At 44.3% G+C, this 24,455-nt stretch overlaps 1 protein-coding gene across 1 annotated transcript in view; it reads left to right on the top strand.

The window, feature by feature from the left end:
* The window catches only part of otog (otogelin), a 121,807-nt gene that overhangs the window by 84,180 nt on the left and 13,172 nt on the right, over positions 1 to 24,455 (top strand). The window contains 10 exon segments of the mRNA XM_055649513.1: positions 3,914 to 3,993; positions 5,251 to 7,436; positions 8,802 to 8,979; positions 11,682 to 11,827; positions 15,541 to 15,645; positions 16,043 to 16,229; positions 17,265 to 17,485; positions 19,317 to 19,455; positions 21,740 to 21,931; positions 22,846 to 23,058. Coding sequence (XP_055505488.1) covers positions 3,914 to 3,993; positions 5,251 to 7,436; positions 8,802 to 8,979; positions 11,682 to 11,827; positions 15,541 to 15,645; positions 16,043 to 16,229; positions 17,265 to 17,485; positions 19,317 to 19,455; positions 21,740 to 21,931; positions 22,846 to 23,058 — 3,647 coding nt within the window.

A 24,455-nucleotide genomic window follows, 5' to 3' on the forward strand; every position in this document is an offset into this window, starting at 1 on the left:
GTGCTCCGGTTTCCTCCCACATCACAAAGACATGTTTTTTTTTGCGGGTTAATTGGCCCTCCCTAGCGTGTAGGGTGTGGATGATAAAGTGGGATAACATGGAACTAGTGTGAACAGATGATCGATGGTCAGCGTGGAATTGGTGGGCCGAAGGGCCTGTTTCCATGCTGTATCACTAAATTAAACTAAACTAGCTAAACTACCAGAAGGAAGTAATGCAATCATGGAACTGATCCACATTGTTGATTAATAGTTTTGACTAGTTCAAAGCTAATATTTATAGGTAACTTAGTTTGGTATTGTTGAAGAATGCCACATTTAATACCTCATTGCTGGACTTGTTGCTAAATTTACGGATAAAGTTCAGTGGCTGAATCCAGCAGATTAGCCGACTGTAGTTTTCTGCCTCGCTGTGACTTATTTGTAAAGTAAATCTCTATCTAAATCTGAAAATGCAACATAGTTGACATGCCACTGTGATGCCTCCTGAAAATGCAGTGCTCACTTCCGTGAAGACCTTAAGCTAGAGTGCTGGCCGATTCACCATTGCAGACATTGGGATTGTCTGTGGAACGGATGCACTACTGAGACCTATAATCTGCACTCCGTATCTCTCTGTATCCCTTTGCTCTACCCATTGTCTGACCTGCTGAGTAACTTCAGCACTTTGTGTCCTTCTCTGCATTGCAACCACTTGTGCAGTATTCAAACTCCCAATGGTAGAATTTCCAATGATCTTCAGAAAATATAAATAAATCATATACAAATAGTAATTTTATACAACTTCGTAAATCCATCACTACAAAATTTAAGATTGACACAAAATGCTGGAGTAACTCAGCAGGACGGGCAGCTTCTCTGGATAGAACAAATGGGTGATGGTTCTGGTCAAGACCCTCTAGACTGAAGAAGGGTTGAGACCCGAAACATTACCCTTTCCTTTTATCCAGAGATACTGCCTGTCCTGCTGAGTTGTTCCAGCATTTTGTGTCTATCCTCAGTTTAAACTAGCATCTGCACTTCCTTCCTACACACCACTACAAGGTTTAAATTTCTGTTGCACTTTTTATCATATTTTTTATATAGCTACATTTAGGGCATGTTGGGGACGGCTACAACTTATCATTACATGAACTTTCATAAGTTTAGTTCAGAGATACAGCACGGAAACAGGCCCTTCGTCCCTCCGGTTCTGCGCCGACCAGCGATTCCCCACACATTAACACTATTCTACACCCACTGGGAACATTTTTATACATTTACCAATTAACCTACAAACCCGTACGTCTTTGGAGTGTGGGAGGAAATCGATGATCTCGAAAAAAAACCCACGCAGGTCACAGGGAAAACGTACAAACTCCGTACAGACAGCACCCGTAGCCAGGATCGAACCCGGGTCTCTGGTGCTGCATTCGCTGTAAGGTAGCAACTCCACCGCTGCACCACCAAGCCGCCCGGTACTGTACTAGTAAGCTACGATACTGTTTGATTCACCTTTACCCCATTGTGGGCATTGGACTTTGTCTATGGAACTGATGCGCTACAATGTTGAGAACTATATTCTGCAGTCTGTATCTCCCCCTTTACTATACCTCTTACACTTGAGTTTTGCTTGATTGCATGATGTATATTATCTGATTTGATTGGATGGCATGCAAGACAAGGCTTTGACTGTACCTCGGTACACGTGACAATAATAAACCTCAACCTAAGTAAGAGAAAAAAATTTGAGACAATAGAATTATATAAGTGGAAATGAATACATTTGTACACAAATCTACAACCAAAATAAGTTTCAGGAAATTGAAAATATGTTGCAAAAATAATGCCTCGTACCCACAGTAGGGGTTTACCAGAGAACATAGGTTAAAGGTGAGAGGAGAAAGATTTCAGCGGCAAACCTGAGTGGCAACGTTTTCACTCAGAGGGTGGTTGGGGTACGATACGAGCTGCCAGAGGATATGGGCCAAATGCAGGCAGGTAGGACTAGCTTAGATGGGGCCTTCTGTTGGGCATGGATGGGTGATGGCCTGAAGGTTTCCGTGCCGTATGACTATGACAAAGACCATAAGTGAGGGTACTGTTCGATTCACCTCTTCCCCATTGCAGACATTGGACTTTGTCTCTCCAACTGGTGTAATACAATACTGAGAATTATGTTCTGCATCTTCCCATTTGCTGTATTTGAGTTTGCCTTGATTTTATTCTGTATGGTAAAACAAAGCTCGTCACTGTACCTCTGCACATGCGGCAATAATGAACCGTACCAAGGGAGGGAAATTTGTCAATAGAGTTATACGAGTGGAAATGAATACACGTGTAAACCAAAGATAAATGTAGCAATATTGAAATTATTTTGCCAAATCACAGAAACAGGAATATATTGATTGAAAAAGGCCATTGGACAGTTAGTAAATACTTCGATCTGAGTATTTATTCTCACTATCTAAGCAGAGAAGGTTTTAGTACAAGATTATTGGACAAAAGATTTATCATCATCTGCAAGCTTTGTCTACGTATGGCCATCGTTTGCCCCTTGTCCCAATTGCTGTTGCACGGGGAAAATTAACACCGAGAGCCTGCACCATGATGAGCTCATTCTGACCTTGTTCAATTACCGTAGTTCAGCAAAATGTACTTAAATAGGGAAGGAACAAAGGAGAAAGCGTGGGGGGGAAATTGAACAATGGGGACCCGGCATTGGGACCCGGCGTCGGGGGAGGGGGGCAGAACACTGGACAATGGTGTTCCGGCATGGGGAGACTGCTGTGAGGGTGGGGGAATCATTGTGAGTGCATGGCGAGGTATGCAAGCAAAGAATGACTGTGACTTGTCACATGTGACAATAAACTATTCTATTCAGCATTGGGGAATATTGACCAATATATTTACCTTCGCTGGGTGCAAACCAGTATGGCATTCACTCAAAAAGACCTATATTTGACCTAAAACACAGTAACTTGAATCTTCCAACGATTCAATGTTTGTGAAGTGGGGATGAATCTCTACCTATGACAAACGTGAAGATCATTAAAAGGCAGAGATCTAGAGGTGCCCATTACCAATCAAAAGTAACATGCTCCAAAAGATCTTTACACCCAGGGTGGAAATGTCAAATACAAGAGGGCATGCATTAAGGTGAGAGGGCCAAAAGGTATGTACGGGGCAAGTATTTATTTATTTATTTTTTTTTTTTTTACACAGTGGGTGTCTGGAATGCACTGCGGGGCGCGATTGTGGAGGCAGATACGATAATGGTGTTTAAGAAACTTTTAGATGGGCAAATGGATATATCAGGAATGGCGGGATATGGATCATGTTCAGGCAGAGGAGATTAGTTTAGCTTGGTTTGGCTCAGACATCGTGGACCAAAGGGCCAGTTACTGTGCTGTACTGTTCTATGTTCTAACACATTCCAAGAGTAATGATTTTTATAGTTTCAAGTAATCGCAATAATTGTTAGGGTCTTTTATCGAGAAGTCCGTGCCTGATTAGCCAGGTAAAGTTGCCATTTTATGAATCGACTATGAGCACAGGTTAAACCAACAATTTTGGTAAGAGGCAAAGTATGGAATGAGCTGCCTGTGGAGTTTTTGGAGGAGGAGGTAGTTGAGGTGCGGACAAAGGATGGTAGGCGTATGGAATGAGCTGCCGGAGGAGGTAGTTGAGGTGCGGACTATTACAACGTTTAAGAAACATTTAGGCAGGTACATGGATAGGATAGGTTTTAGAGGGATATGGGTCAAATGCAGGCAAGTGGGACTAATGTAGATGGGGCGTGTTGGTCGGCATGGGCTAGTTGGGCCGAAGGGCATGTTCCCACGTTGTATGACTCTATATCACAAGTCTGTCCTGGGGCATCAATGGAAATTCCAGATGAATCGCAGATTTAACGTTTTATTTTATTCCTCAGTGTGGAAGGTTGTATGCCTCGTTGTCCGATGGATATGCTGTTTGATGAAGATACGCAGAGATGCGTGTATCCGCAGGACTGTAAGTGATCACCTGATTATTTACTTTCCTGTACAGACGTGAAGTTAAATATAGCCAAGTGAGCTCACCCTTGGCGAATGGAAATCAATGCTTTGAAAATCAATCTCAGAGTTAAACACAAAGAACAAGCAATTCTGTAAACAGTATTCAGAAGCGGACGAAGTTTAACTGAAAAAGAGAGATAAAGTGTTGGCAGTACCACGTGTGATTCCAAAGACATGCGATTTTATTTGGTTAAAGGTCCCTCTGTTAATTACCTCCTAGTGCGTAGGGCATGGATGTGAAGATGTTCGTCCACATGGAACAAGTGTGCGGGCGATCAGTGGTTGGCATGGACTTAGTGGGCTGTAGGGCCTGTTTACACGGGAAACTTCACCTTTTTATGTTCTCCAGGGACATTGTATCACTAAACGAAACTAAACTAAACGGTCCAGGCAGCAACCCTGGAGGACATGGATAGGCAACATTTCGGGTTGGAACCCTTCTTCAGACTGATCAGAGATTACTTCTCTTCCAGTTATCTCCCCACCCAACCACAACCATTGTGAAACGTCACACCATGTTCTCCAGCAATGCTGCCAGACCCTCTGAGTTACTCCAGCACTTTGTGTCTCCGCACAGACTCGGTGACCATTTCATTGAACACTTGCGCTTGATCCCGCTAAGTCGGGATCTCCCGACTGCTAACTATTTTCACTCTCTTTCCCCATTCCTATACTGACCATTCTGCCCTGGACCTCCTCCATTGCCAGAGCGAGGCCAAATGCAAATAGGAGGAACAATAGCTCACATTCCACTTGCGTAGCTTACAACCCCAACGGTATGAATATTGAATTCTCCAGTTTTAGGTAACCTCTAACAACCTCCCCTCACCCCATCTACACCAGTCCCACCTGCCTGCGTTTGGCCCATATCCCTCTAAACCTTTCCTATCCACCTATGTCTTTAGAATGAAACACTAAAAGGTGGGGAGGATAAAGATGAACGTCTGATAGCAAGACATAATGTATTGATATTATAAAATTTGCTTTGCCTATCCAAAATTATTGTTTTTAGTTTTGCATACAACTGTGTTTTGCATGCACTGTGAATGGCTCGATTGTAATCATGTCTTTCTGCTGACTGGTTTGCATGCGACAAAGCTTTTCACTGTACCTCGGTACACGTGACAATAAAATAAACTACTGTAACTAAAGTGAACAATTGAAGAAGTAGGTCAAGTCTTAATGTCTATTTATTTCTCATTTCTTCAACTAGGCATCAGGCCAGCCCTTTATATTCAACCTTCCAAATCCACATCAGCAGTGCCTGGGGTGTCCACGACTCCAGCCTTTAATGCGTCAGTCCAGCCTCTGACTTCCATTACAGTGGCTGAATTAGGCCAAGCCGCCAGCTCTCCGACAACTTCAAGCACCACAAAGGTGTCTGTTCCCACGTCAACAGTAAAGACTCCCCTGGTAACCCAGCTGACAACAAGTGCCTCGGTTTTGACCGCAGGCACGTCTCCGGCCCCATCCTCGATGGAGGCAGAGACGTCTGCTCCAGAGACCACGTCACGGACAACACTCACCACAGAACATGCTTTAGTTCCATCCACAACATCGTATATGTCGCCCACTTCCATGCTAGGCGTTTCGGCGAGGATAATAACCACCAAAGCAACAACTGTGCTTGAAATGTCGACGGCAATAGAAGCCACAAAACCAACCCAGTTACACACCGAGTCACATTTGCCGTCCACAACCATTGAAACCCGACGTACTGTCACCACGAGGGAGCCTTCAACAACCAGCACAGGGGTAACATTGCCAACAGCATTGCGCCCCACCACCACAACCAAGACAATTCCTTCGCAGACAGAACCGTTGCCAGAGAAGACTTCCCACTCCACGCCTGTAGCACATCCCCCCACAGAGACAACGTCAACCACTCAAACTACCTCACCTCCTCAAACTCCAGAAATAACATCGACATATCCAACCTCCAAAGAATTGCAGCCAACCGTTCCTCCCACGCTCAGTGCGACGACCACAAAGTCCACTAGTCCACATTATCCCCACTTCACTGTGTACCCTTGGTCCACTGGAACAGTGTCCTTGACGACAGAAAAGACAAAATCATCATCGACTCTCGGACCCTTTAAATTGTCAGCAACGACAGTAGAGACCTTCCATCCATCGACTAAAGAATTAACAACATCTTCACCAATTTTGATAACAGAAACATATAAAACCACCACACCAAGTGCGAGTGAACGGACTATAACTTTCCCTCTGAGCACAAGAATACACCCAACAACAACTCCACCTGCGACTGATCTAGGTTTAACGACATTGCGTACAACTTCAAAAGAGGTTTCCCCCACATCAACTACCACGTTGCATTCAACAGCCTCCACTACAGTGTCCTCAAAAATCACAGCTCTCGAAACATCGATGCCCGTGGCATTTCCAAATATGACAACCACGTGGTATCTGGAGCAATCCTATCCATCGCCGTCTACGAAACGTCCAGAAAGTGGTCCAACTGTGGAAAGTTTCCAGACGACTTCAACTCTACAGAGCACAGAAATGACGGCCAGTTCGACAGCAGAACCATTCTCGAGCGGTACCTCGCTCTCACCGCAACCAACCACCACAATGAGATTCACAACTACTCACACAACCACCCAGTTCGAAACTTCATCCTTGCAGCCATTAATAACATCCACCACCGCGATCCCAACATCCACACGACGTGTGTCTCTTCCAACGTCAACACTGAAAACAACCACTGCAACTGTAACCACCCAACTTGGAACAACCACAGTCTCGCCTACGTTGCTTACAAGTACCTCAGCTGAATCCTCCACTGTTGCTGCAGAGGTCACGTCTGAAACAACACAAACTGCGCATGCAATAAATGCGACCGTAACTGTCTTTTCACTTTCCACAGCGACGACACCAACCTCAGCCCCCAGAACCACCACTGCAAGCGTAACCACTCTGCCGTTAGATATAGGTGGAACTAAGCCTACGACGGTCTTGTTTAAAACACCATTAGTGACGGAGACATCAGCAGTTTCAGTGCATGAAGCGTCTGCTACATCTGCGGGAGTTAACAAGACAACTGCATCGCCTGTTACATCTACCAGACTTGCTACTGAAACTGGTAAAGATGTTGGAAAAACAGCACCATCTCCACGACTGATGAGTACTGTGGAAACGGTGTCTGTGGGTTTGAATGGAACTCTTCCCACTACCTCGAAAGTAACTTCAGTTAAATATGAATCTTCAACTACACAGTCATCAACTGCCTCGGAATCACTACCATCTACCTTATCCAATGTCACCTCATTGACAATTACTTCTGCTGGGGTATTGCAAACAGTCGCTGGCCCAACAGTGTTCACAACAACTGCCTACTCCACAGGTCTGACCGTCGCACCAACGAGCCAATGCACTGTAAGTAAAATATCAGTGGACCTCTAATCTTCACTAAAGACGCAAGGAACTGCAGATGCTGGAATCCTGAGTGAAAAACTTCAGCCAAAGTTTTTTCAGTGGAAGAACTTGGGGTAACACAGTGGCGCGGTGGGTAGAGCCGCTGCCTCACAGCGCCAGAGACCTGGTTTTGATCATGACCTTGGGTGCCGTCTGTGTGTGTGGAGTTTGCACGTTCTCCCTGTGACCACATGGGTTTTCTTCTGCATCCCAAAGACATACAGGTTTATAGGTTAATTAGCATCTGTGAACGCTGGTCACATCCTTGTATCTCTCTTGTTATTACACCTTCCCCAGCCAACAATGGGCCATTATGGGTAACACCCTACCTTAGGTCATCTGTTGCTGGCCCTGATTTGTTCTGGCCCTTACGCGCTTCCAGTTTATTTCCCCCACCTCCACCTCTACATGCAGTCTGAAGATGGGTTCTGACCTGCTGAGTCACTCCAGTACTGTGTGTCTGTCTTCGATTGAACCAGCATCTGCAGTTCACAATCACAATCCCAATAATACTTTATTAGCCAAGTATGTTTCGCAATATACGAAGAATTTAATTTGCCAAGTCAGTCATACAAATAAAAAGCAACAGAACACACAACACATTTTAACATAAACATCCACCACAGAGACTCCACATTCCTCACTGTGATGGAAGGTGAAAAAAAGTTCAATCTCTTCCTTCCCGTACCTAATGTGCAGAGAAAGTGGGATCACATAGAAATAGCATCAATGGGTGATTGATAGTTGGCATTGACTAGCTGGGCCGTAGGGCTCATATCTGGAGTATTGTGAGAAGTTGTGGTCCCCATATGAGGAAGGATGTACTGGCATTGGAGAGGTTGCAGAGGAGGTTTACGAGAATTATCCCAAGGATGATATCATATGATGAGCATTTGACGGCACTGGGCCTGTCCTCGCTGGGGTTTAAAAGGATGAAGGGACCTCATTGAAACTTACAGAATAGTGAACGGCCTGGATAGAGTGGAGAGGAAGTTTTCACTGGTGGGAAAATCTAGGACCAGAGGTGACAGCCTCAGAATAAAAGGATGTACCTTTCGAAAGGAGATGAGGAGGGATTTTTTTCATCAAGAGGGTGGTGAATCTGTGGAATTCACTGCCACAGACGGCTGTGGAGGTCATGTGGAGTCGATGGGTATTTTTAATGTGGAGATTGACAAATTCTGCATCAGTACGGGTGTCAGGGGTTATGGAAAGAAGGCAGGAGAATGCGGTTGAGAGGTAAAGATAGACCTGCCATGATTGAATGGCGGAGTAGACTTGATGCTGTACTTCTGCTCCTATAACTTATGAACTTATGTTTTGCAGATCCCATTTCCGCAGGATGTAGATGAATGTGTCACACAGATCTGCGTGGAAGGGCAAGTAATGCAAATCAATCGATCTCATCATTGTCCCCAGATCGTCATTCCACCGAGCTGTGAGTTCCGTGGTTTTGCCGTGCAGGTGAACACTGACAAGTGTTGTCCGCAGTGGGAATGTCCATGTAAGATATTTGACTTTGTGCCCGTGTTGTATATTAAAATGATTATGATTTCATATGAACTGACTTTGTTGGTGCCTGGCTGCAGCTCCTCAGAGTCCATAATGATTTGTCCTAGTACCTCTCCTTATCTCACGGCCTTTTGTCTCCTTTTCTTCTCTGGCCATTGTGCACCCATCTATAATCAAATCCCACCTCACCTATATCCATCTATTGCTTAAGGACGCAAAGTGCTGGAGTACCTCAGCGAGTCAGGCAGCATCTCTGGAGAACATGGATAGACAACGTTTTGGCCAGTATACTACCTCATTGACCTAAAATGTCATCTATCCTTGTGCCCCAGAGATGTTGCCTGAACCACTTCATTACTCCAGCACTTTGTGGCCTTTTGCGTAAACCAGCATCTGCAGTTTCTCCACCAATCACTTTCCAGGCTTGGTCCTGCCCTTCCAGCTCTCTTCCTGCTCTCCCCCCCTTACGATAAATCAAACCAGGCCTGACCCATCCATCCGCTCCAGAGGTGCTGCCTGACCTGCAGAACGTGCAAACTCCACACAGACAACATCCAAAGTCAGGATCGGAGGGATACACGTCTCTGGCACAATGAGGCAGCAATTCCACTGCTGTGCCACTGTGCCGCTCTCTATTTATTGCACAAGAACCGAACACAAAATATATTAATCTTTTGAAGCTCACCGCCATGTTAAACATAAATCATTGAAATGGAAAGAAGAACTTACTTTACTTGCACTTCTATGCTTATGATTTCTGAGGAAAAAGTAATTGAACGATAAGATGAAAACAAATTTCCACCTAATTACTTTTATTGTAAACTTCGTAAAATAAATTTCTCTACGCTGCAAACAAAGTAATGAAACAGTAATAAAGTTCTTAGTTAGCTTTTGTAGTAAAAAAAAACTATTTGGAAATGCACCAAATTACTTGGCAAAGTATAAAATAAACAGAAGCTATGAGGAGACTGTAAGAATTGTCTCACACAGACCACCTGGCAGTCAGGGGCCTCCGACATATTAATTTGATGATTGATATTTAAACTTTTGTTGAGCATTGAACAATGAATGTAAATGTCCTCATCTTTTAGTTTAGTTTAGAGATAGAGCGTGGAAACGGGTCCTACGGCCCGCCGAATCCATGCCGACCAACAATCACCTGCACACTAGTTCTATGTTATCCCACTTTCGCATCCTACACACAGGGAGAAATTTACAGAGATCTATTAACCTACAATTTTGCAAGTCTTTGGGATGTGGGAGGACACCGGAGCACTCGAAAGAAACCCACGCAGTCGCAGGGAGAACATGCAAACTCCACACAGACAGCACAGTGGCGAGGCAGTACAGTTGAAGCCTCATGGTGTCTTGTAAACCAATTACTGCAACTCCTTGTGTCCTTTTGTGTAGACAAGCATCTGCAGTTCCTTGATTCTACTATTGATATAGTCATAGAGACATGCAGCATGGAAACAGGCCCATCGGCACAACTTGCCCACACCGACCAACAAGCCACATCTACACTAGTCCCACCTGCTTGCATTTGGCCCATATCCATCTAAACCTATCCTATCCATGTACCTGTCTAAATGTTTCTTAAACATTGTGATAGTTCCTGCCTCAAATACCTCCTCGGGCCGCTGGTTCCATATATCCACCATCCTTTGTGTGTTGCCCTTCAAGTTCCCAGTAAATCTTTCCCCCCTCACCTTAAACCTATGTCCTTTGTTTCTCGATTCTCTAATTCACGGTTCACCCTATCTGTTCCTCTCATGATCTTATTCACTTTTATAAGATCACCCCCTCATCCTCCTGCACTCCAAGGAATAAAATCCCAACCTGCCCAACCTCTCCGGTAAATCTTCTCTGCACCCTTTCCATCTTTCCTAGGGCTCCACCAGCTTTGACCCATAACCCACTAAACCCATCCTATCCATGTACCCATCCAATTGTCTCTGAATGTAAGAGGATGTCGAGTTCCAATGTTCTCCTTTGAAGCTCAGTTTACAGATCTTTGGAGAGCAGTTTCAAGATTCAAGAGAGTTTATTGTCATGTGTCCCTGAGGACAATGAAATTCTTGCTTTGCGTCGGCACAACAGAATATAATAGGCATGAATACAGAACAGATCAATTACATTATATAAATATATACGCACATGAATAAATAAACAGATAAAGTGCAAATAAACAGATAATGGTCTATTAATGTTCAGAGTTTTGTTTGAGTTGAGTTCAATAGCCTGATGGCTGTGGGGAAGGAGCTATTTCTGAACCAGGATGTTGCAGTCTTCAGGTTCTTGTACCTTCTACCTGAAGGCAGCGGGGAGATGAGTGTGTGATCAGGGTGGTGTGGGTCCTTGATGATGCTGCCAGCAACGTTTTGAGGCATCGACTGCGGTAGATCCCCTCGATAGAAGGGAGGTCAGAGCCGATGATGGACTGGGCAGTGTTTACTACTTTTTGTAGTCTTTTCTGCTCCTTGGCGCTCACTTTGCTGAACCAAGCCACGATGCAACCGGTCAGCATTCTCTCTACTGTGCACCTGTAGGAGTTAGAGAGAGTCCTCCTTGACATACAGACTCTCCGTAATCTTCACAGGAAGTAGAGGTGCTGATGTGCTTTCTTTATAATTGCATCAGTGTTCTCGGACCAGGAAAGTTTAAATTACAATGTGAGGCATCTAACTTTTGCAGGTCGATGTTCCATTCTTGCCAATCTGCACATCATTACATCTGATGGATACAGCTTTGGCGTTTCTAGAGCAGCCTCATACATTATTGCTTCAACAGCAAATGAGACTATTACCGTAGGAATCAGCGAATGTCTTAACAACCAGATGGTAAGTGTTCACGATAATATAAACCCTTGAGATTCCATGTCACTTCGCAACGTAGAGTACAAGGTTGTCTGAACTGCTACATCTTTCTAATTATTAATTATCCTGCATCATTCAGCACAATTATCTAACTTTTAATCAAGAGCGTTTGCAAGCCAAGTTCAATTAGATGAATTCTTCAGCATCAATTTTAACATTTCAGGGCTGTGTTACCACAATGGTATTTGTTATAAGAAATAACACGGACGTGAATGTAATCCATTTGCTCTACTAGGAGGTAATTTGCAGCTGGTTCATTTTAAACTTTCTGCAATGTTTATAGTTTGTTTTATGATCTTCATAACTATTGGAGACACTGGCATTCAGTCTTTTTGGCAAATAGTTCCCTATTTCTCCGGGTGATGACACTTGCAGTGAAACATTCCCATGTACACTGGAGACTCAGCTATACCCAACTAATTTAGAGCCATGGAGTCATACATTGTGGAAACAGGCCCCTCGGCCCAACTTGCCCATGCCGACCAACATGCCCCACCTACACTAGTCCCGCCTGCCTGCCTTTGGCCCATATCCCTCTAAACCTATCCTATTCATGTACCTGTCTAAATGTTTCGTAAACATTGTGATAGTACCTTTAGTTTAGTTTAGAGATACAGCACGGAAACAGGCCCTTCGGCCCACCAAGTTTATAGCACTAACACAACTTTGGACAATTGTACAATTTTTACCTAAGCCAATGAACCTACAAACTTGTACGTCTTTGGAATGTGAGAGGAGATCAGAGCACCCGGAGAAAACCCACGCAGTCACAGGTAGAGCGTGTAAACTCCATATAGACGTCATCCATAGTCAGGATAAAATCCGGGTGTCTGACGCTGTAAGGCAGCAACTCCACTGCTGTGCCAACTTAGTGTATACCTGTCTCAATTGCCTCCTCCGGCTGTTCATTCCATTCCATATACCTATTATCTTTTGTGTAAAAAATACAGTTGCTCCTCGGGTTCCCATTAAATCTTTCCCCCCTCACCTTAATCCTATGTCCTCTGGTTCTTGGTTGCCCCTACTCTGGGTGAAAGACTCCGCATTCACTTTATGTATTCCTCTCATGTTCTTATACACCTCTATAAGATCACCCCGCACCCTCCTGCCCTCCAATAAATCCTGCTCAACCTCTCCCCATAGCTCAAAAGTTTGAGTTCTGGTAAAATCCTCGTAAATATTCTCTGCACCCTTTCCAGCTTGATGACATCAATCCTATAACAGGGTGACCATAACTAAACGCAATACTCTAAATGTGGCCTCACCAATGTATTGTACAAATGTTCTTTGAACATTTGAACGTTCTTTGCCCAGTAAACTAGACATTGTGTGCTGGCTGGCTTCATGACTGTGAAAAACATCAGAGCTTATCTGTAATCTTCTCTCAGTCAATATCCTTGCATACTTAAGCACAATATTCACAGCAAGAGTTTAGAGATATAGCATGGAAACAGGCCCTTCAGTCCATGAGGAGGTAGTTGAGGAAGGTACTAGAACAGCATTTAAAAGATATCTACTATGTAGATAGGAAAGGTTTAGAGCGCAGTGGGTCAAACGCAGACATATGGGTCTAGCTAAGAAGAAGCATCTTGGTCAGCATGGCCAAGTTTGGCCAAAGGATCCGTTTCCATGCTTTATAACTCTATGACCAAGTTGAGGAGAAATGTCTTCACTTTTGGAAGGTTGTGAACTCCAGCTGGTGGTGGAGGAATTGACAAATGGTACGTTCAGAGAGAAATTGCTAACGCTTTTGGATATATGAACAGGGGGATGAAGAAAGATAGTTAATAGCAAGAATAGGCTACTTCAACCTTGAAGTGTTGTAATTTAGTCACCACAGCAGACTAGATGGGCCTATAGCACACTTGTTCCTTATTTCGAAAGTCACAGTGGTGCAATGGTAGAGTTGCTGCCTCACAGCGGCAGAGACCCGGGTTTGATCCTGACAATGGGTGCTGTCTGTACGGAGTTTGTACACTCTCCCTGTGACTGTGTTGGTTTTCTCCGGGTGCTCCGGTTTCCTCTCGCACTTCTAAGACGTACAGGTTTATAGGTTAGTGGGTTCTGTAACTTGTTCATTATCCCGTGTATAGTGCTGGTGTACGGGGTGATCATTGGCTGGCGTGGACACGGTGGGCTGAAAGGCTTGTTCCCACGCTGTATCTCTAATGTAAAGTCGAAAGGAATGGGCCAAATGTGGGCATCATGGTCGGTATGGACGAGTTGGGCCGAATGGTCTGCTTCCATGCTGTGTGACTCTAAAATGGCCGAATTTCCAAACAATAACTCTTTAATACATAGTGTCTCGGAGAGTTGAGTTCACTGGATATTTTGAAAGAAGTTCGGGTCCTGATGTGACCAGACCTGAGCCAATCCACACTAATCCAATCATCGTATCATTAATTATGTGTTTACTTATCAAGGACACCTGGTCCACAGAACAAATGCGTCCTTAATTGGCTGTTACTAAATATCTTTGCTACATCGATATAATATATCAAAACTGTTAGAAGGGGTCCTGATTATTAAAATGCATCTATTAAAAATATTTGTGGAAAAAGACAGGATGTTTGATACTCGGTCATGAGAAAAAATGTGAAGCCTGTGAGTGAGTCGTATACATCCACATAGTTTATTATGCATGCTTCGTATTTTGTTTAAACTATCTGCTACTATATCCTCCTCCTTCTATTTTGTCTTGGTACCACATATTTTTACAATTCAAGTGAAATTGTACCATGGAGACACAAGGAACTGCAGATGCCAGAATCTTGCGTGGAACACAAAGTGCTGGAGTAGAGATTTAGAGATCCAGCGCAGAAACAGACTCTTCGGCCCCCCGAGTCCGTGCCGCCCAGCGACCACCCATACATTAGCACTATCATACACACTAGGGACAATTTACAATTTTACCGATGCCAATTAACCGACAAACCTGTGTTTTTGGAGTGTGGGTGGAAACGCGAGCACCTGGAGAAAACCCACGCGGTTACAGGTAGAATGTCCAAACTCCGTACAGACAGCACCTGTAGTCAGGATCAAACCCGGATCATTGCCACTGTAAAGCAGCAACTCTATTGCTGTGCTGCTGTGTCGCCCACAGTCCATAGTCTCAGTGACGGACACAAAGTGCTGGAGTAACTCAGCATCTCTGGAGGACATGGGTAGGTGACGTTTCAGGTCAAAACCCTTCATCAGACTTGGTGAGTTATTTGGGACATGGGTGTGGATGGTGATACCGACATGTAAAATATAACACCTGCAAGCTTTCACAGAACGTAACCCTGGCGTAGGTCGCGGAGTGCCTGTATTTCAAGATTTGGAACTATTCTTAGTTTTGCTCCTTAGACTGAATACATCTATTAACAGAAAACACACCGACTGCTAATTGAAATTGTTTATGTCATCAGTGTACAAGATGGCGGCGGAAATGTGGTGACACTTGTGTACTGCCTCAGTGTAATCTACTAACCTACACTCTTGTAGTTAAGTAAGATTGTGCCAATATCTAGCAAGGTTTTTACTGAAGATTTATAATGAAGATTTTTACTGACCAAGATTTTTGCGCAAAAAAAATGTTTTACTGCCATGTGATAATAAAGTACCATCGGACCATGTGCAATACAGATTGATTTGGAAAAGGATTACAGTTAACCTCCATGTTTCTTTCTAATCAGGTCACAATGATGCAACCACAAGTGAACTCCACCTACATCTGCCTAACGAAGCTTAATATAACTCACGGGTCGAATATTGTCATTATCGATCAGCAAAGGAGAACGGTAAGGTCATTATCTTTACAAATCACCCTCTTGACTCCCATGAATTTCTTCATCTTTTTTTCCAGTTCTTAAGAAATTAATATTCGTTGTATCAATTCAATTTGGTGATAAAACCAATCAAAAATTAATTACAAATATAATCACCCCATACACTAGCACGAGGGACAATTAACAATTTTTAGCAAAGTCAATTCACCTACAAGCCCACATGCCTTTTGAGTGCGGGAGGAAACCAAAGCACCTGGAGAGAATCCATGCAGACACAGGGGAAATGTAGAAGTTCAGTACCGATAGCACCTGTAGTCAGGATCGAACCCGGGTCTCTGACGCTGGAAGGCAGCAACTCTACCGTTGCGCCACTGTGCCACCCAACTAATTACTGTTTTGTTTGCTGTAGTTGAACGTTAATTCAAAGTTGGCCTACACTCCATTCCGAAGATTTGATTTTGAGATCGTTGATACTGGGAGCATGTACACCATTGTGACTCCAGCGGGTATAATCATACAGTGGTTTCACAGCACCAGGATTATGGTCATCAACACTGGAACACCCAGTAAAAAGCTCGCTAATTTGGGACTATGTGGTATGTGAACAAATGTTTCCTTTACATGTTTTAAAGCAGATTCAGACAGATAAAGGCGAACAGAGTAAAGATATTTAATTACATGCAATAATGGTTCAACGGTTTCTTCATTATCACCACGTAATCCAACCCAAGGTACAGTGGGATTCCGTTTTTGCATACAGATCAGTAAGATCATTGCCATACAATCCCCGGTTAAGTAGATAATGCAAAGAAACAGCCCATGGTGTCCATATGCAAGAGTCACCAGGTTTTGGTGCCGTTTCACCATCCCAACAGCAGCTGGCCATAAAGGCCTGTTGCAGCCGTCACCTCTGTCCAATTGTCCCACAAACTGTCGTCCCTCTCCTCGCCGGGCCACCGCCACCTTCAGCCTTCGTGCCCCGGGCTCGCCTACCACAGCAGAACTGGAGGACGTGAATGGTTCTTCCTCCCGTCCCTTGTCCAGCATCTGCCACCAACTCCCCCCCACACATCCTCTCAGGTTCCCAGTCTCCAGCAGGGGTCTGGATCGGCGGTTTCCCTTTCCCAGTTCCTCGGCGGGGGAGTCAGGCCTGCCACCAGAGTATGGCCGCAGCTGGGCTGGGACCCGAAAACTGAAGAGTTTGTAAAGAATAATCGCGGTGTACGCAAAATTTGAACCGGGCATGAAAAATGGTGGCATCTGTCTGAGGGCCTCCAATGAGGAAGATGGGAGGTCAGGACCCTTCTCTAGTTGTTGGTAGGCCGGTTCAGTTGCCTCATAACAGCTGGGCAGAAACTGTCCCTGAATCTAGAGGTCTAGAAGTTTTTCCCACTTCTATACCTCTAGCCTGACGAGAGAAGGCAGAAGAGGGAGTGCCCGGGTGAGACTGGTCCTTAATTATGCTGATGGCCTTGCGGAGGCAGCGTGCAGTGTTGATGGATTCAGTGGAAGGGAGGTCGGTTTGCGTGATGGTCTGGGCTACGTCCACAACTCTTTGCAATTTCTTGTAGTTCAAAAATCTTGTCGTTTAAATCACTGCCCTGAATCTGTATTTTCCAACATATTTGCAGGTTATTGTGACGGAAACCCAACAAATGACTTGACTTTTAAAAATGGCACAGTTCTTGGCAAGGATGTTGATCCAGGCGTCTTTGCGGAGGAATGGGCAGTGGCCAGCACGGAGACTGGAATAAAAATGATTCGGCAACATGAGGTGAATTGTTCGACTGGCAACTGCTCCGAGTGCTTCAAAATGCTCCAGAGCGGAACTTTTGCCCCTTGCCATGCACAAGTAAGTACCTCATAAATTAGTCTTAATTTCTCAAAGATCAACCGTCATTCCCCATTCAATGCCACATATGAATGATACATATAGAGATGCTGCCTGACCCACAGACGTCTAGGTCCAGAGGGCACAGCCTCAATAAAAAATACTTGTCTTTAGAATGAAGATGAGGAGGAGTTTCTTTTGACAGAGGTCAGGACATAGGAGTAACATTCGGCCCATCAAGTCTACTCTGCCATTCAATCACAGCTGATCTACCTCCTAACCCCATTCTCCTGCCTTCTCCCCATAACCACTGACACCCGTACTAATCAAGAATCAAGAGGGTGGCAAATCTGTGGAATTCATTGCCACTGAGTCATTTTTTGTAAACCAGCATCTGCATTTCCTTGGGTCTTCATTCATTTCATGTTGCCTCTCTTGTTTCCAATCTATTATTTCAAACTTCTTTGCCATCAATCATATCTGGCTTGTTTCTTCCCATTCTGCAAGTCATTTATGAAATATGCTTCTTGCTTTGTTTCTTCGAAATGACTGCCGTTTTTAAGCCCAAGGATATCAAATTCATCAGCCTTATAGGGTATCCCATCACTTTCATATTGAGAATCTCTGAGTTCCTGACCATTCGGCCCATTGAGTCTGCTCCACCATTCAATCATGGCTGATCTATCTTTCCCTCTGAACCCCATTCTCCTGCCTTCTCCCTATAACCTTTGAAAAAGCCCTTATTAATCAAGAACCTATCAATTTCTGTTTTAAAAATACCCAATGACTTGGCCTCCTGTGGCAATGAATTCCACAGATTCACCACCCTCTAGCTAAAGAAATTCCTCCTTTTATTATGAGTCTGTGCCCTCTGGTCCTAGACTCTCCCTCTACTGGAAATATCCTCCCCACAGCCAAAATAGTCTAATTTGTTACACCCTATTTTTGTATTTGTATTGGAAATACAATGTATTTTCAAATTGAAGAAAATAGCAAAAATCTGAGGGCATTTATATAACCAATGTGGTGTTTTGTTTATATTTGAAGATCTAGTGTCCATCCTGTGCAGTATTGTTTAGTATCTGCCTGGTTTCGAGGGGTTCGGCCACAGGGAGAGGTTGGATAGACTTGCATTGTTTTCTCTGGAACATCGAAGGCTGAGTGGAGACTTGGTAGAAGTATAGAAAATTATGAGATGGATAGATAGGGTAAACAGTCAGAACCTTTCTGCCAGGATGGAAATGCCCTACACTGGAGGGCATAGCTATAAGGTGAGGAGTTCAGGTTTAATGGAGATGTACGGGAGCGTGCTGGGGACTAGAACGTACTGCCACGGATGGTGGGGGAGGCAGATATGTTAGTGGCATTTAAGGGGCTTTTAGATAGACAAGGAAATGGAGGGATGTGAATCACATGCAGGCAGATGAGATTAGTTTATCTTGGCAACTCACCTCAACACAAGAGGGTATAACTTTAAGGTGAGAAACATTTAATGGAGATGTGTGGGGCAAGTTAATTTCACACAGGGAGTAGTAGCGGCCTGGAATACATAGCCAAGGGTGGTGGAGGAGGCATTTACAATAGTGGCGTTTAAGAGGCTTTTAGCTATGGAGGTGCAGGGAAGAGAGGGACGTGGATCATGTACAGGCAGATGGGATCAGTTCAACTTGGCATCATGTTAGGCATGAACAATGTGGACCGGAGGGCCTGTTCAGAATGGCATCAGTGGACAGGTGCTGTCTGTATCAGTGTGGGCTGAAGGGCCTGTTCCTGTGCTGCACTGTTCTATGTTCTACAATGTTACAGATCTTAATCAGCATTAAGAAAGATTTAATTCCTATTTTGATGGTAGGTTTCTCCAGAGATGTTTTGTGAACTCTGGATCCGAGACTCACTGTTTGTACACAACCATTGCTCGGCGCTGGGGGCGTATGTGGCGCTGTGTAATAAGTTCAGTATTTGCCTTGACTGGAGGAGGCCAGACTATTGCGGTAAGTAGCACTGTTGTATAAGTTGACATGTGGTTGTTGCTTGGCTAAGGCAACAGATTCAATGGCGGGCAAAACCACTGTAATCTGCCTAAATAACAAGCCTGAATCATCTGCTATGCTGCATCTCTGAATCAGACACAAAGTGCTGGAGCAACACAACAGGTCGGGCAGCATCTCTGGAGAACACAGATGGATAACGTCTTGGGTTGGGACCCTTTGTCAGACTGATTGTGGGGGGGGGGGGAAGAGGGAAGAAAGCTGGAAGTGAGGAGGGGCAGGACAAAACTAGCATAAAACCTCTCACTTGCCTGGCTTTGTCCTGCCCCATCTCTCTTTTCCAGCTTTTTCTCCCACATTACAATCAGTCCGAAGAAGGGTCCCGACCTGAAATGTCACCTGTCCATGTTCTGCAAAGATGCTGACCCGCTGAGTTACTCCAGCACTTTGTGCCTTTTTTTTTATGAACCTGCTTCTGCAGTTCCTTGTGTCTACATCTCTGAATGTAAGGAGTCTGAAAACTCCATACATTCAGGTTCAAGAATAGCTTTTCCCCCTCAACAACCATTAGGCTTTTGAATACTGCACAAAACTAATCATAATTAGAATTAGGTAGAATAATGGGGAAGATACAGAGGTGCAGATTATAGTTCTCAGCATTCTAGTGCACCAGTTCCAATGACAAAGTCCAAGGTCCACAATGGGGTGGAGGTGAATTGGATAGTACTCTGGCTTATGGAAGGATCATGCAGAAACCTGGTAACATGCAGAAGCTGGTCCTGAGTTTGGTGGTGTGGGCTTTCTGCCTGACTATGAACTGCTATGGACTGTCTTTGGTTGCACCAAAAACTTTGGGGGGGTTTTCCACTAGTATTGTGGTTATTAATTTATTGAATGTCTTTGTGTATTATATATTATCAATGTGTATTGTGTTTACAGGCTGTTATGCTGCTGCACGTAAGAAATTATTTGTTCCGTTGTTGGTACATCTGACAATGAAACACTCTTCACCTCATGACATGATATGAATTGGATCTCTTCCCATTACATCTTATTTGCTCTGCAAATTGATGAAGGAAGAGAAACAAATAATAGAGATGATGAATAGTTATGTCTTATAGAAACTTACAAAATTCTTAAGGGGTTGGACAGGCTAGATGCAGGAAGATTATTCCCGATGTTGGGGAAGTCCAGAACTAGGGGTCACAGTTTAAGGATAAGAGGGAAGTCTCTTAGGACCGAGATGAGAAAATCATTTTTTACACAGAGAGTGGTGAATCTGCGGAATTCTCTGCCACAGAAGGTAGTTGAGGCCAGTTCAATGGCTATATTTAAGAGGGAGTTAGATGTGGCCCTTGTGGCTAAAGGGATCAGGGGGTATGGAGAGAAGGCAGGTACAGGATACCGAGTTGGATGATCAGCCATGATCATATCGAATGGCGGCGCAGGCTCGAAGGGCCGAATGGCCTACTCCTGCACCTATTTTATATGTTTCTATGTCTGATATAGAATGAGAAACAAACAGGAAATTAGGTTTTGTGAGAGGTTGGGAGAAAAAAAATACCAACTCATTTTTACTTTGTTTAAAAATAATACAGATGGAAATGCATTTAATGCAGTTTGTAAATGTTTAGTTTAGTTTATTGTCGTTTGTACCAGGGAACAGTGTGCAGCTGTTTGTTGCATGCTATCCAGTTAGTAAAAAGACTAGATTACAATTGAGCCGTCTACAGTGTACAGATACAGGATAAAGGGTATGATGTGTAGGGATTGGTAAATGATAGTCCCAAGGTATCCAAATAAGTAGATGAGAGGTAAGGATCATTCTCCAGTTGTTGATAAAATGGTTCAGTTGCCTGATAACAGCTGGGAAGAAACTGTACCTGGATCTGGAGATGTGTGTTTTCACAATTCTGTACCTCTTGCCTGATGGGAGAGGGGAGAAGAGGGAGTGTCAGGGGTGAGACTATTCCTTGATTATGCTGGTGGCCTAGCCGAGGAAGCGTGAAGTGTAGATTGAGTCAATGGAAGGGAGGTTGCTTTATGTGATGGCCTGGGCTGTGTTCACAACCCGGTGGAATTTCCTTGGATGGAGCTGTTCCCAAACCTTGCCGTGTGATTTACATTAGTCTTTGCTAAGTTGAATAAAAAGCAGAGTGAATGTACAAAAGCCACTAATATTCTTGCCACAAGATAGAACTGGGAGCCCTGTTCATAATCATTAGGTTACATGAAGTAACTAAATGAAATTATATTTTGTGTTTTTTTTCTGCTATGTTTATTTCAGCTTTCACGTGTCCTCCGAACATGATATACCAAGCTTGCGTGCTGACCTGTGAAGCAAAGACCTGCCAGAATAGAATTTTCTTCCCATCAGAAGACACTTCATGTCCCACCATCAGTGAAGGATGTGTCTGTCCGGAGGGATCCATTCTCCACCGCCTTGACTCCACCCTGTGCATTCCCGAGGCAAAGTGTGGTACGTGGCAGAGTCCCACACAATATCTTAAAGCCCGTCCCACAATGCGAATTTACCCAAGAGCTCTCCCGAGTTTAAATTAAACAATCAAACTCGTGATACTTCATCACGAGTATTTTTTTACTCTTTGAAATTATTCACAATGTTGAAAAAACTTCACGAGTTACCGGGTTTCCCGAGTACCTGCCGTTAGCATTACGAGCCGCTACGAGACATCCACTCGCTCCAACATACCCGCTACATACATTCTACGTACTTATCACAAGTTTGATTTTTTTTTTAAACTCGGGAGAGCTCTTGGGTAAACTCACATCGTGGGACAGGGCCTTTTAGTCTAGTCCAGAGGCACAGCACAGAAACAGGCCCTTCATCCCACTGAGTCCATGCTGACCATTGATCACCCGTTCACAATAGTTTTATGTTATCCCTCTTTTGCACCTGCTCCCTACACTCTAGGGGCAATTTACAAAGGGCCAATGAACCTACAACCCCACATGTCAATGCGATGCAGGAGGAAATTGGAGCAACCGGATGAAACCCGCGTGATCATTGAAAGAACATGCAAACTCCGCACAGATAGCACCTGAGGTCAGGATCCAACCCAGGATCTCTGGCATGGTGAGGCAACGGCTCAACCATATCCAAATGCGGCCTAACCAAAGTCCTATAGAACTGTAGATAGACACAAAAAGCTGGAGTAACTCAGCGGGACAGGCAACATCTCTGGAGTGAAGGAATGGGTGATATTTTGGGTTGAGACCCTCACCTGTAACATGACTTCCTGACTCTTGCATTCAATGCCCTGACCGGTGAAGGCCTGCATACCATAGGCACACACTGTATACTATAGCATAGTATTGGTAATTCCACATACTTATTGCTTAAGTTCATTGAGTGTATTTTATACTCTTCAGCTTGCACTGATAGCTGGGGGCTTCCGCATGCTGGGGGCGATACATGGAATGCATCAGTGGACGGCTGTTGCATGTATCAGTGTCTGGAGAACGGGACCATTGTTACCATTGACCACGACTGTTCAGCTGTCCCAGAACCAGTTTGTCGTCGCTCTGGGGAAGTAGTGGTCAATCTCGCTGGCGATCGGAGCTGCTGCCCTGAAAAAATATGTGGTAAGTGTTCAATTCTGTTCAACGATCATTAATCCTGATAAAATAATATTTTACCTCTTTGTGGTTTGTATCAAAAATAGAACATTAAAAAATCCAATCTCTGCTTATGAGCATCATCATCATCATCGGCGGTCACTCGAAACCAGTACGAATGTCCTCTCCATAGGGTCGTCTACTTGTGGGTCTGCAGATGTCTGTAGAGGCCGATCCACGATCCACACACATTGGTGCAACGTGGGCAGTGGAGACTGGCGGTGATTGGTAGTTGTCGAGCCCCCTTCTCTCCTTATGGTGCTGTCGTTTTGTCTCTGTGACATGGCGTAGTTCCACTTCGTGACGTGCACAGATATCCTCCAGGAGTGCCTGTCCAGTGCAATGTGCTCCCAGTTGCTCAATGTGAAGTGGAATTTCTTCAGACTTTTCTTGATGTTGTCCTTGAAGCGTTTCTTTGGCCCGCGAGGTGCTCGCCGACCTTCCTTCAATTGAGAGTACAGGATTTGTTTAGGGAGACATGTGTTGGACATGCAGATGACATGGCCAGTCCATTGAAGCTGGTGCTGCTGGTCATGTTGGCTTCCTCCAAAATGCTGATGTTGGTGCGTTTGTCTATAAGCATAGCCTTCCTTCCAAGCAACATCCCGGTGAATCTCTTCCATACTCTTTCCACTACAACCACATCCTTTTGTGTTTAGTTTATCGTCATGTGTACCGAAGGAAAGTGAAAAGCTTTTTGCTTTGTGCTATTCCATCAGTGGGAACACTATACATGATTACAATTGAGCCGTCCACAGTGAACAGATACTGGATAATGGGAATAACGTTTAGTTCAGGATAAAGTCCAGTAAAGTCTGATTAAAAATTGTTCGAGGGTCTCCAATGAGGTAGATGGGAGTTAGGTCCATTCTCTAGTTGGTGATAGAACAGTTCAGTTGCCTGATAACAGCTGGGAAGAAACTGTCCCTGAATCTGGAGGTGTGCGTTTTCACACTTCTGTACCACTTGCCTGATGGGAGAGGGGAGTAGAGGGAGTGACTCTTCCTTGATTATGCTGGGGATTTTGCTAATGCGGTGACACAGTATTCCTAGTGAGTTGAAACAACGAACTGCAGATGCTGGTTGATACCAAAGATGAACACAAAGTGCTGGAATAACTCAGCGGGTCAAGCAACATCTCTGGAGAAAAAAGATAGGTGACGTTTCGGGTTGGGATCCTTCTTCAGACCCTAATTCGGTCCCGATCCAAAACATCACCTATGCATGTTCTCCGGAGAAGCTACCTGACCTGCTGAGTTTTGCCAGCACTTTGTGTCTGTCTTTGGTACTCCAAGTGAAGTCTGACCAATGTTTTGTACAGTGCAACATTTTTACCCGAATAATCCTGGATTAGAGGGCAGTGT

This window comes from Leucoraja erinacea, chromosome 18 (assembly GCF_028641065.1).
Source record: "Leucoraja erinacea ecotype New England chromosome 18, Leri_hhj_1, whole genome shotgun sequence".
Lineage (NCBI taxonomy): Eukaryota > Metazoa > Chordata > Chondrichthyes > Rajiformes > Rajidae > Leucoraja > Leucoraja erinaceus.